The 12,998-nt window shown below is 64.7% G+C and overlaps 1 protein-coding gene across 4 annotated transcripts in view; it reads right to left on the minus strand.

Moving 5' to 3' along the window:
• RXRA (retinoid X receptor alpha) overlaps window positions 1–12,998 on the minus strand; it is an 88,576-nt gene that overhangs the window by 21,665 nt on the left and 53,913 nt on the right. For 3 of the 4 annotated variants that reach the window (XM_035015488.1, XM_035015489.1, XM_035015486.1), the window contains 3 exons: window positions 5,753–6,018; window positions 319–469; window positions 13–192 (listed from right to left, as the gene is read on the minus strand). In XM_035015488.1, the coding sequence (XP_034871379.1) occupies window positions 13–192; window positions 319–469; window positions 5,753–5,962 (541 nt within the window). In that variant the 5' untranslated portion in view covers window positions 5,963–6,018. Of the gene's footprint in view, window positions 1–12; window positions 193–318; window positions 470–5,752; window positions 6,019–8,274; window positions 8,294–12,998 lie in introns of those variants that run through there. The other variant, XM_035015487.1, reaches the window with a different exon arrangement.

Raw genomic sequence — 12,998 nt, forward strand, 5'->3', positions numbered from 1 at the left:
GCGGGCACCCACCTTCCCGCTTCATGCCCATGGCCAGGCACTTCTGGTAGCGGCAGTACTGGCAGCGATTGCGCTGGCGTTTGTCGATCAGGCAGTCCTTGTTGTCCCGGCAGGTGTAGGTCAGGTCCTTGCGCACCGTGCGCTTGAAGAAGCCCTTGCAGCCCTCGCAGCTGTACACCCCGTAGTGCTTGCCTGCGGGGAGGGGGCCGGTGGGCGCGCCGCCCCGCCCCCCGCCCCGCCCCCCGCCCCGCCCCCCCGCAGCCCTGCTCCCTGCCTGCGGGGTTCCCTGCCTGCGGGGCCCCGGGCCCGGCGGCCTACCTGACGAGCGGTCCCCGCAGATGGCACAGATGTGCTTGGTGAAGGACGCCATGTTCCCGGAGGGGTGGGCCGGGACTTTGAGGACACCATTGAGGCCCAGCGGGGGCTTGATGTCCTCGCTGCTGCTGACGGGGTTCATGGGTGAGCTGAGCTGAGGAGGGAACGCCGGGGGTGTCCAGGGGGCTCGCGCCACCGTCCCCCCCGCGCCGGCCCCATGGTGAGGAAGGTGCCGACGTACCCCCACCGCCCAGAGCGGGAAACCGAGGCCCACGGAGGGGCCCTGCCCGCCGCAGGCCACACAGCTCAGGAGGGGCAGGGCCCAGCCGCTGCAGGCTGCTCTGCCTCCCATGGCCGAGCCCCGGCCTCAGGGGAGTCAGGGGAGGCCCCCCAGGCCCTGCTCGCACCCCCTGCCCCGCGCTGGGCTAAGTAAGAACGGCCGCCCATGACTGAGCATGCCCCGGACAGGACCGCGTGAGCCGGCGCCCCCCCGGGAGGCAGGCACTTTGGGGATCCCCACGCCACAGACGGCACGGAGGCCCGGCCGCAGCAAGGAAAGGGAGTGGGGGCCACGCCGCCCCCCGCCCCCCGCCCCCCGCCGGGGCCTCGGGGGCGGGGCGGGGCCCTCGGGTCACGTGGGCCCGGCGCGCAGGGCAGGGCCCGCAGCCCCTCCGCTCGCCGCGCCGCCCCGCCCCGCCCGCAGCCCGGCCGCTGCCCCGGAGCGGGCGTGGGAAACTCACCAGTCGCCCTGGCAACAGCTGCGCGCCGCGGTGACACAGCAGTTTTGGTTCTGCTGCGTCCAGCCCCGCGCTCCTGTCAGCGCCGGGGCCCAGAGGTGCTTCCCGCCGCAACCCGCAGGCCGCCCCGAGTGCACGGGCGCCGGGACCCGGCCGCGCGGCCCCCCGCACCCCCACTTCTGCAAACCCCTGAGAGAGGCGGAAACCGGGTGGTGCGGACGTCCCCGGGGAAGGCCGGCAGGCGCCACGCTGCCCCCTGGTAGCCCCGGGCCCCTCCTGCCAGCGGGAACCTCGCCTCCTTCCTTCCCCACGGCCCCCACCCCCCGCCGGTTTTCTCTCGGGGCAGGAAGAACTCGGTGCTCAAAGCACACGAAGCAGAAACCACCCAAAGCCTCCTCGCACGCTGGCCTCTGGGCGCCCCGGCCCGTCCTCGGTCCCTCCTCCACCCAGGTGGGCCGTGTGGCTGTGAGGACACTTCACCCCCGTGCGCCCGCTGCACCCCGTCCCCGAGGCACCAGCAGCACCCCCGGGGGGACACAGGGAACGGAGAAGGGGCACGGGCGGCTAAGTGCTCCCGCGCCCGGGCTTGGCTCCGTGTGCGCGCCCCTCCCCGTTTCCCAGGTACAGATGCGGAGGCTCAGGAGGGTCAGGGGACTGGCGGAGCAGCATGTTAAGCTCGGGGCTCTGAGTAGCAGGCGGTGAGCTCCGAGGGGCTCCATGCACGCTGCAGAAGGGGAAATCGAGGCCCCAAGAGGCCAGCTTGCCCAGAGCCACTCGGTGACCCCATCCATCAGACACGATTCACTGGGTGCCCAGCCGGGTGCTCAGAGACACAGTGCTGCAGAGCTTGTGGGCCGGGTGGGGACGACAGCAGGGCAGTGGCAGGGCCTCCGGATCACACCTCGTCCATTCACTGTGTGACTTCGGGGAAATTACTCAGCCACTCTGCGCTGGAGGTCCCCGGGGCCGTGTGCAGGACCCAGGGCTGCCATCAGGACAATGGGGCGGAGGCGCTGCGCCAGGGCTAGGCCTCCAGGAGGAGGCGCCCCCAGTTGGTCCCAGGCAGAGGGGCCGCCGAGCCGCCCTGTGCACGTGGGAAAGCCGAAGGACTGTTGGAAAAGGGCACCAGAGGGGTGCAGCTGGGGGCGGGGGCGGGTCCCCACAGGCTCAACTGCGGGGAGCCACCCAAGACACGGGAGCAGGAGGCCTGTCCCCATACTGTGGGAGTCTGGCCACGACTCCACGTGGCTGGATCCACTTGGAAGCACCAGGAGAGGAACCTGGGTATTTCCTCTTTCATGCTTGCCCACATCATGCTGGGCAGCTAGCGGGCCACCTGCCCTCCCGCCTCCCGTATGTGTGCAGGCCCTTGGGACTGCTGCCTGCTCTAGGTAAACTGAGGCAGGGCCACAGCAGTAAGGAGGGCTGGCCGGGGCCCCACAGGGGAAGGAGCCACAGGCAGGATGGACGGTCAGTGCTGCTCTCCCGGGCCCAGGCTTCCCATGAGCAGAGTAGTCACGCTGGGGAGCCCTAGGACACCCTGCACGTGCGGGGAGACAAAGGCTGGGCTGGGAACCCCACTCACTGCAGGCCTGGGGCCACCCACCAGGGCAAGGCTGCTAGGGTCAGGGGTCGCTCTTCCCCCTCCCCAGTTCTGAGCTGATGGGCCTTGGGCTGGGTCCACAGCTCCCAGAACAGAGCATGGAGTGACTCCTGGGGCCTCGTTCTGCCTTGCACATACCCTTCCCCAGCGGGCTCTGCAGCCCCCCACCTGTGGGGGACTGCTCTCCTCCTGTACCCCACCCCACTCCGCTCTGGGGAGACCCCCAGCACCAGCAGCCCCTCGCTGGAGCCTGACGGCCACGCGGTGGGGCCAGGGTGGGGGCCTGGTCCTGTTTCCCCTTTCATATCCTTGGCATTCATCTCAGTTCCCGCTGGAGCCTACGGCACTTACTAAAATAGCCACCTGCCTCTTCGATGCCCCACCAGGGCCTCCTGCCGCCTCACGAGGCCCCTCTCTTTCGCACCCACCACGCCCTTCCTCCTGAGCCCACAGCAGGCCCCCTCCATCACCCACGGCCAGAACTGGGGTTGAAGACTCAGGCTGGCCACACGCAAGAGCAGGTCCTCAGCCTCGCCAGCCTCACACTGTCATCGAGGCAGGGGCAAACCCTGTGACGTGCACTCGCTTCACCTGGATGCCCTGTCCCCGAGGCCTCATAGCCGCAGGACCCCCAAAAAAGAGTAGGCAGCGCCGGCCATCCCACTGGCCTGAGCGCATCCCGCACCAGGGAAGCTTTGCTGGGCTGGGGAGGCCTGGATGCTATGCTACCCACGGCAGGCCAGGTGTGGCGAGCAGGCTCTGGGACGAGCTGGGGACGCCCCTGGGCCCAGTGCAGACGGACGGAGCCCCCACATCAGGAAAAGACATGGGGCCGTTTGCCCACTTGGCCCAGCCCAGACCCCCAGGCAACCACTTCTGGGCAGGGTCAAGTGGGGTGGACTCAGGTGTTGACAGCGCTCCCTGGCTGTGTGGGGGGTTCGAGCAGGCAGCGCTCGGCAGAGCACCAGGCCTTCCCCAACAACAGTAGAAGTTGGAGAACCTCACTTGTTCCGGCAACCATGACTTCGCGGTTGTGGTTTTGGGGCAGGGGGTGGGGCATGCCCCCCTTTGAACTCCACCCACACTCCCGTGAATATGGGGAACCCCAGGTTTCCAAGACAAGCTGCTGAAGCTCAGAAGCTGCACTCACTCCAGGAAGGAGCTATGGGGGCGCAGGGGTGGTGGCAGCATTCGGGGAGACTGAGGCCTACCCGGGAAGGGCAGCCAGAGGAGAGGCCAAGCACGGGGCAGAGGGGCGGAAGGGGGTGGGCTCAAACTGTGGCAAAACTCACTGTGGCCCAACTGACTGATGGACACATAGACGGGCGGCCGACCACAGGACAGTAATGACCATCTGGGACACACCGGGTTTGCTCCCCGCCAGACCCAACTTTTGCCCTGACCTCCTCACCAGCTTCAAGGGGCCTGGAGCCCCTTTTCACACACAACCTGGGTTCAACCAGCACCCACTAAGTGCCAGGAACCAGGCTGTGTGCAGAAAATGACAGAAAACAGGACAGACGTGGTCCCGAAAACCCCTCACTCCCCAGTACCGCCCTGCCCCTGCCCCCAGATGGGTGACCAGTACCAAGGGGCAGGCGCCCCCGAGGTTTAAGGAGTGTCACTGCCACGCCCAGGCTCCTGCTATGCACGAGCCCTCAGGGTGTCAGGGACAGGTGGCAGGCCCAAGACCAGTAGGGAGCCTAGTGGGCCTGAGGGTCGGCAGGTGCCTGCCTCTGTCACGGTCCCCAGGAGGCAGGTGCGGGCTCAGTCTTCAGGTGCCCTCTCGCGCCCTGCATGGCACAGTGCTGCCAGCAAGAATGGGGGTGGGGTGGCTATGCTAAAAATAACCTGGCCAGGCCCAGGAAGGCAGCCGAGTCTACCCCATGCCAGCACCTCAGGCCCCCTGCCTCCTCTGGGGCCCAGATGACATGACGGGGACACGGGAGCTCTGCACTGATGCCCGAGGCCCCAGCCACCAAAGGCTGACAAGGTCACTCTGGAAAAGCCAGCAAGATCCTCCACCAAGGCCAGCTCTAAGGGCCCAGCCAGACGGCCAGCGGGCTGGCTCCAGCTCAGTGGTACCCCAGTCCTCCTGCGCCAGGAGCAGGGGGGGCTGCCCCACAGGTGGCGTGGCAGCAGGGGGCTTGGGAGCCCATGGGACGTGGCTGACACAATTAGATGTGTGGCTCTGGGCAGGGACGCCTGCACTTCAAGTCTCTCCCCAGCAGGCTATCCTGAGGCTCTGCGGAGATGGTGCCCCAAAGGTCTCCATCCGGGGGGCCTCATCCACCGGGGAAAGAATGGCTGAACCCAGACTTGGACTCGGACCAGTAACGGAGCCCTGCCAATTTCAGGAAGGACAACCCCAGAGAGAGGAAAGGCCTGCTAGGATTCAGGCAGGTCTCCTGGCCACCCAGCAAGAAATCCACCGGAAAGCACACGGAGCTGGGAGAGGGGAGACCCAGCTGGGCCCTGGGGCCCCTTCACAACGTAGGGATCTCTGGAAGAGCCCAGGACAACTCTGCAGGGGTGTGGACAAGAGGCGCCCAGGAGAAGGTGGACTGGGCCTCCAGGATCCCCACCGCAAGAACTGGACCAAGCCAGGCCCTGCCAGGCACCAGTTGCTTCCCGATTCAGAGACAACCCCGAAAGCCAGACTCTTCCAAACACAGGACTGTGGAAGAGACCACCCAGCCTGAGGAGGGTGCATCTGCACAGAGCCTGGACACATTCCCCCTGGGATCTGAAATCACCTGGCATGGGCTGAGCAGAGGCCAGGAGGGAAGGGCCAAGAAGGGGCAGGGGCTCCAGGGAGGTGGGTTTAAACCTGAGAAACACAGAGCCCCCCCCTTACACAGCCAGGCCACAGGAGCAGAGAGCCCCCAGACAGGAGGGGCCCCAGTGGGGTAGATGACCAGCTGCAGGGAACTTGGCTGATAACCTCTGAGAGTCCAGGGCTGGGGAGTCAACCAGAGTTGGCCTCAAACTCAGGCTTAAGCCGCCTCTCTGAGGCTCTGATTCCCAGAGATAAAGGTTGGAAATGACGGCACCTGCCCCCCAGGGTCCACAGGAGGGGCCCCACCTCTGCACTTACCTGGGGGCTGCTGGTGCCAAAGCCCAGGGTCGGCGTGGTGGGCACTGACATGGAGTGGGGGCCCATGGGGGAGCTGATGACCGAGAAGGGTGGGCCCATGCCATTGATGGGGGAGCTCAGGGTGCTGATGGGCGAGTGCAGCTGTCCAGGAGAGCCGAGCGAGGAGCCGATGCCAGGCCCCAGAGAGGGGTGCAGCGAGGGGGCAGCCATGGCGCCACGCCCCGTGGGGGAGTTGAGGGACGAGGAGTTCACCTGGGTGGAGAAGTCTGCAAGACAAGAACCCAGAGGAGGGCAGTCAGGAACCCACACTGCCTGGCCTGCTCCCCCAGGGCACGGAGACCACAGCGAGGCCAGGCCCCGGCGCCCCCACGGTGATCCTAATGGCTCATGCCACAAAGTCCCACCAACATGAGGCCAGAGCGCAGGGAGTGCCCCCTCCCAGATGGCACCCCCGACACCCACCGGCCCAGCAGTGGGGCTCAGGCTGGGCCGGAGGAGGCAGGTGCAGGACCAGCAGGCTGACAGCAGGCTCTCCGATGCCCGTCCAGGCAGGGAGGCCAGACAGCCGCCTGTCCACCTGGAATGCCTGCTCGCCACGAGCTGCCAGTCCCTCTGCCCGTGTGCTCAAGGGGCGGGGGTAAAGGCGTGGGAGTAACAGTAAAAACCACGCGGTTGATGTTTTCCGAGTGCCCACCATGTCCTCGGGGTAGACTCGGGCACAGAACTGAGAGCTACGTGTCCAGGACTCTTCCTGCCCCGGGGAACCGAGGCCCTGTGTTCCTACAGCTGCCCGGGGCACAGCACGTCTGCCACCAGGAGGCTGACCCTCTCTCTGAGTTCTGTGGCCTCAACCCAACAGACCACCCTGCCCAAGACTGCTCAGGCGCCCGGTGGCCACAGCCCTCCAACCTGTGAGACCCCAGAGATGCCCGCTTCCGAGTGGGCCTCGTGGACAGGGCCGGGGTGCGTGCCAGCCCATAGAGGCTGTGGGGAGAGGCCGGGACCTCCCACACACAGGCTTTCATCTCAGGGATTTCAAAGCCCCAACAAGAGCTAATGAGGCCTCCCCACCCCACCCTGAGGGCTCAGCAGGAAGAAGCCTCCCGAGGAGGAAGGCTCTCAGGTGGTGGTGAATCCACTGCCCTCGGCGGGTGGAACACACCAGCGGGAACTAGAGGGGCCCAGAGGCCGCAGAGCGCCACCCCCACTGGGTGGAATGCCCCGGGCCCCTCCTTGGGCCTCAGCCTTCCCATCTGCAAACTGCTCTCTCCCACAGGGGACTGGCCTCCGACCGCAGACACCCCAGATCAGGGGGCCCACCCCAGCTGCACCCCTCGAGGCCCCGGGACCACTTGCCTCCCTGAACCTTGGAACGGCTGTGTTCAGAAGGCCCCCGTGAGTCTCGGGGAACAGACACCATCACGCGGGGGACACCACTCAAGCGGCCCAGTCAGGACTCAGCACACGTGACTCTGGCGAAAACCCTGATCCAGGGATTTAGGAACATGTCCCTGGAGATGCTGGGGGTGGCCAGCCCGGAGGGTGGGGTGGTCCTGGCGAGAACACAGGAGGCTCTGCCACCCTGCCAGATGCCCTCCCCTGGGAGCTTTTACCCACTTCGCTCTCGCAGCCCCCGGCCCACTGGGCACTTCCTCCTTCTCCCCACTCTGTGGGACCAGGGGCGCAGGAAGTCAGCCCAGAAGCCCACAGTCCAGCCAGGGGTGGCTGAGCCTGCCTGCACCCTAACTCCACTGGCAAGCAGCCTCATCCGATTCATCTGAAACTAGCCATTCACAAAATTGGGGATCAACCATTTCACTGAACTTGGAAATGAACCCTAGAGGAATTCCAGCAACACTGGAGGGTAGCAGCGCCTGTTGGCAAGGGTAAGTACTGCAGATCCGCCCTGTTAGTCATGAAGTGCCCTGAACACCATGTGCCTAGAGGTCCGTAGCCCCTTAACTTCCCCAGGAAGCCTGGGGGGAGCAGCAGGGCTGACAAGAGAGGACAGGCAGGGGGAGGTGTCCGAGCACAGCAGACCCAGGCCCGGCTGCAGGCCCTTGGTCCACGGAATTCCTATGGACCTGTCCACTCATCGGAGACAGACAGGGAGACTGAGGCACAGAGCGCCGGTGTGAGACTCGCCCAAAGGCATGAGCGCAGAAATCCGCAGCTGCCCTGCACCAGGCAAGCAGGGACCCATCGTGGCCTGACTCTCCGGCCCACAGCCAGCCCTGGACGAGGGCCTGGCGCCGGCTTCACCCCTGCCCAAGCCTGGGCTTTCGGATGCGCAGGAGCCAGCCACAGCCTGGACCAGGGCTGCCCCCTCCACGCGGTCAGAGAAGCGCCTCTCCAACTTCGGGGTGGAAGCGAAGAGGCAGCAAGATGGACTGTGCGAGAAAGCTTCAGCGGACCCTCTGCAGGAGAGCACAGAGACGGGAGGGGGGGGGAGGGGGGCTGGCGACAGTCAGGGGCATCCGGGGCTCCCAGGCTGGGGAGGGTGTCCCTGCACCCCCACGCACCTTTCTTCCCAGAAATGGGAAGGAGACCAGGAAGCCAGGGCCAAGCCAAGAAGGCGCTCCTAGACTCCAGCCCTGCCCAGGTAGTCCTGGGGGCCCAGGGGGCCCTGAATCAGAGCAGGGCACTGCAGGCTTCTCAGGGGCTGCTCGCCTCAAGGGGCAGGTGCAGTCGGCAGCCACAGCTGCTGGGAGGGGCCCCGGCTGCCGCCACGGCTCACATCTGCAGGGGCCGGTGCCCACTGCGCTCCGCTCCACTCCACTCCACGGGGGCCCTGGGCCGCCGCTTGCTTGTGTGTTTGCTGCTCCCCCCAGGAAGGGGAGGGAGAGGCAGGAGAAAGCTTGGCCGGAAGGAAGGAGGGAGGGAGGGAGGGAGGGAGGGAGGGAGGAGGTCTGTTTGACTGCCAGCTGCCAGGCTGCACCCCAAAGCTCCCAGCCCCCCAAGGCACTGCCTGCACCCAGCCCGAGTGTGAGAACCAGGAGGAAGGGGCGACAACAGGGACGGAGCACCCACCCCCACCTGGCCGAGGAGCGCGCGTTCAAGTGTCCAGCGACTACTCCAAACTGGTGTGAGCCCCTGGGGCTGCTGAATCCGGAGGGGGGGGCCACACATCCCCCCCCAGTGCGTGCCTCCTTGGGACCCCTGCTGTCCCCAGGCCCCCGCTCTGGGTGCTTCCTGTTTACCCAGAACATCTACAGCAGACACTTTCCCGGAGCCTGGGTGACAATGGGCTGGGTGTGTTTTCTGGAGTCTTCTGGAGAGAGACACTCTGGCCAGGAAGGGAACATTAGAAAGAAAAGGCAAAAAAAAGCCCAACATCCTCCGCCTGCAGAGGCCCTGCCCCCCCCTCCACGTGCATGCTTGCTGTTGCCAAGCCATTTATCTGCCCCCACCCACTGATAAGCAGAGGCAGTGATCAGGCCTTATTCTTTTTAAAGTCATACTTTGGACTTGCTGGGGCCTTGTCACGGGCTGGTCACCACACACTTATCTGATCCTTGCTGGGGGGGGGGGGGGGCGGGCGCTGGCCGGGCGGGGCTGCAGGACGCCAGGCTCCCCGCCCAAGGGGTGCAGAGGGGCTTGCGAGGGAGGGGACAAAGCCCGAATGGGGAACCTCACACCCTCAGCACTCCAGCACCCCACGTCCCTTACGTAGTGCATGCACACATGAACGCACACACGCGCACACGCATGCACATGCATGCAAACACACGCACACACACATGCGTGAACACGTACATGGACGCACACGCACACACCCCTTTGGGACTCCGAGCCATCAGTGAGACCTGGGAAGGAGGCCGTGGCCCAGGAGCTCACAGGGACCTCGAAGCAGAGACAGGCCCCTGTCCAGAGGGGAGGCCCAGCAGCCCCAGCACGGGCAAAGAGACCTGGAAGAACTGCCAGATTCAGTCCAGGAAGACTACATGGAAGAAGTGGTGGACAGATCTCTCTTTGGCACAAAAAGCACTTCAGGCCACAAAACTGCCTCTAAAATGCCAATACCTGGAGGCCAGCATCAGCCACGGAGCAGAGATGGGTTGCCCTGGGATCTCAGCCCAGCACCTCCCTGAGCCCCAGAGCCTGAGGGTGAAGAGCTACATTTGGTGAAGTTTAAAGTAAAGAACGCACTCCTAATGCAGGGGCTGCTTCTTGGGGTGGTAAGCTCCCTGTCGCCACTGCATACAAGCAGAAACTACATCCACCACTCAGGAATGGCTGAGCAGGTGGCCCCTGAGGTCCCTTTGAGAGAGGGACTCTCTCCACCGCTCTCCAAAATTCCTGAGCTACATGGGCTCCCTCTGGAATGGGGTTTTGGAGGGACCCCATAGCAGGAAGCTGGGAAACCCCCACCAACTCCTTTCCGGTCCCCACATGGCAGACAGGGGCAGGTGGCAGGAAATGCCAGCCCAACTGCGGTGGGGTGGGGGTGCACCCCCAGACTCCACCCCCTCCTGGGCAGCTCAGGGCTCCTCCAAGGCCCTACTTTGCAGGACCAACTGGGGCAGGGTCCAAGCAGGCCACAGGCTGGGGCCACACGTCCAGTGGGAAAGAAGAGGACACTGGGCCAGCCAAGCAGGAAGCTCAGAGGTGGGGAGGGAAGGGAGGTCCAAGTGAAGGAGCGTGGGGAGGGGTCCCATGGGCTGGCGTAGGCTAGAAGCTTCAAGGGGGGCCAGAAGGACTGCACAGGGGTAGGAGAGGAGGTGCCCAGGAGGAAGAGGAGCACAAAGGGTAAGGAAGAACCCCGTAAGAACAAGACTAGGTTCTGAGCACAAGCTCCCCACACCCCTGCAATTCTGTGCCCCTGCCTGGGGACCCCCCCCGGAACCGAAACCCCATGTCAAGGAGCTGGCAGGCCTCAGGAGCTTCCTGGGACACCCACTTTCAGCCCCCACCTTCCGGAAGGACTGCTTCCCCTGCCGCCGCCGCTGGGGGAGAAGTGGCCGCCTGGCAGAGACTGTGGTGGGGACCACGGCGCGTCTGGGTCTGGGGGAAGCTGAGGGTGGCTGGAACAGAAGGAGGGGGAGACAGGAAGCTTCCACTGGCCCCACAGGGTGAGAGGCCTTCAGGAGCTGGGGCTGGGCAGGCACAGGGGGAGGTGCCAGCCCTGTAAGAGCAGACTCCTGCCTGCCCCCAGGGCCAATGGGCCCAGAACCGCCTGGCCTGTCTCCTCTTCTGTAAACTGAATGCACCCAAGGCAAGAGGCTACCGTGGTGGCCCCTGGGCCCTGTACCTGCTCTCCACCCTGCAAAGGGTGGGCTGAGACCCAGGGGCCTGCCACCTCCAACCCCAGGGAGCCCAGCCCCCCATGGCCGCCCTGCCCAGTGTCAGCTGATGGCTCAGGTGACTGGGGCTGAAATTTCAGCTCCACTGGGGTCACCCTGCCCTCTCCCAAACCAATGGTCCCAGCCCCAAATCTCAGCCCCGGCTGAGGAGGACACAGGTCAGCTGGGCCTTCCCAGGGGGTCAAGAGAAGCCCTGGCCTGTTCCTGCCCTGCCCCAAGCACCGGGGGCCTCGAAGCAGGGTGGGTGGGGAGCGCACCAGGCAGGCAGCCTTAGGAATCCACCTCTGCCAGGCTCAACAAGCCCACGGGCCCCCAGGGGCCAGAACTCGGGACCTGCACAGCTCTACACGGAGCCCACGGTGGCCCAGATCCATCCAGACCCCAGAGGAGAGGGAGAGAGAAGGGGCCCAGGGAGCCAAGACATGCATTCCTCCACCTGCCCCCACCTGTGCACAGGAAGCGGCTCCAGGGGCTTTTGGCCCTGGGCACCCAACAGGGACTTCACCCCCCACAGGTCCCATGGAGACCACCAGCTAGCCTCCCCAAAGTACTGATTCCTGGCACTGCCCCACCTGGCCCTCTGCAACAGACAGGGATACCCAGGGGCCCGGGAGCAAAGGGGTGAGGAGGGGGCAGGCAGGGTGGGCACTAAAGGCCAAGGGACAGGCAGGACACTCTGCTAGGCAAGGGACAGACACCAAGACCCTCCCCCAAGGCCCTGTGGGGGCCCTGAATGACCAGAGACTGTGGATCTAGCAGGCAGGGGCTCCACCCAAAACTCAGGAAGGGTCTTGGGCTTCCCTGGGAGCCTCAGGCGTCCATGCCTTGGAGTGACCCCAGGTGGGCTGGGCCAGCTCAGGCCCCTGGACTCTGGTCTGTCCACTGCCTCTGTGAGCTCAGGGCCCTTGGGAACCAGCTGCGCAGGAGACGTCAAGGACTTGGAAATGCCAAACCCACCTCTGTGGTCACTAACCCCCAACCCAGATCAGGGAAACCAGGGGCTCGGCTCCTGTTCCCCCCCCCCAGAAGCAGCCATGCAGCCGGGCTCTTGCTCCTGGAACTCATGGCTCAGCCCTCTGCCTGACCTTGTCCCGCTCCCCCTGGAGCCACCCTGGCCCCCCAATAAATGATCAGGGGCTGGCTCAGAGTGGGAGCATGGGAAACAAGGGGAAGTGAGGAGCTACAGGTTGAAGGCAAGGGGGCCTGGGCCCTGACACAGGAGGGCACACAGCATGAAACACAACTGGTCAGGCGCCTGGACCCACCCCTACCCGCCCCCCCTGGGGAAACGGATACAAAGGCAGGGACAGGACTGGCAACCCAGATCTATCGGGCCCCAGTCAGGCCCCTCCCCTAGAGTCCCCCATGGCCTCCCAGGGTGTGAGGACAGGAACAGTAACACAAGTAACCTCTGGGTCCCAGCCAGGATACAGCAACCTAAAGCTCTCAGTCCTGACCAACTTCAAACTCCCCAGGGCAGAGGAAACACCCCTTGCAATGCCCCTCATGGGCACAGGCCCCATCAAGGCCCAAAGGATCTAATAGGGGAAACCACTCTCCATAATAAAGCTCAGGGTAGGACTTTTGTGCTGTTATCCAGCAAGCACTCGATGACAAATATATCTATATCATCACTAGCAGCAGCATCATCACCACCATCATCATCATCACCAACATCATCACCAACATCACCATCACCATCGCCACCATCGCCACCAAAACCATCGCCATCATCACATCATCACCATCACCATCATCATCATCACCGCCACCACCATCATCACCAACATCATCATCACCAACATCACCACCACCATCATCGCCACCATCATCATCGCCAACATCATCACCAACATCATCGCCAACATCACCACCATCATCATCACCATCATCACTGTAATCATTACCATCACTATCAACATCACCACCACCACCACCATCAT

This window comes from Mirounga leonina, unplaced genomic scaffold, assembly GCF_011800145.1.
Source record: "Mirounga leonina isolate KUSES-001 unplaced genomic scaffold, KU_Mleo_1.0 Mir_170, whole genome shotgun sequence".
Lineage (NCBI taxonomy): Eukaryota > Metazoa > Chordata > Mammalia > Carnivora > Phocidae > Mirounga > Mirounga leonina.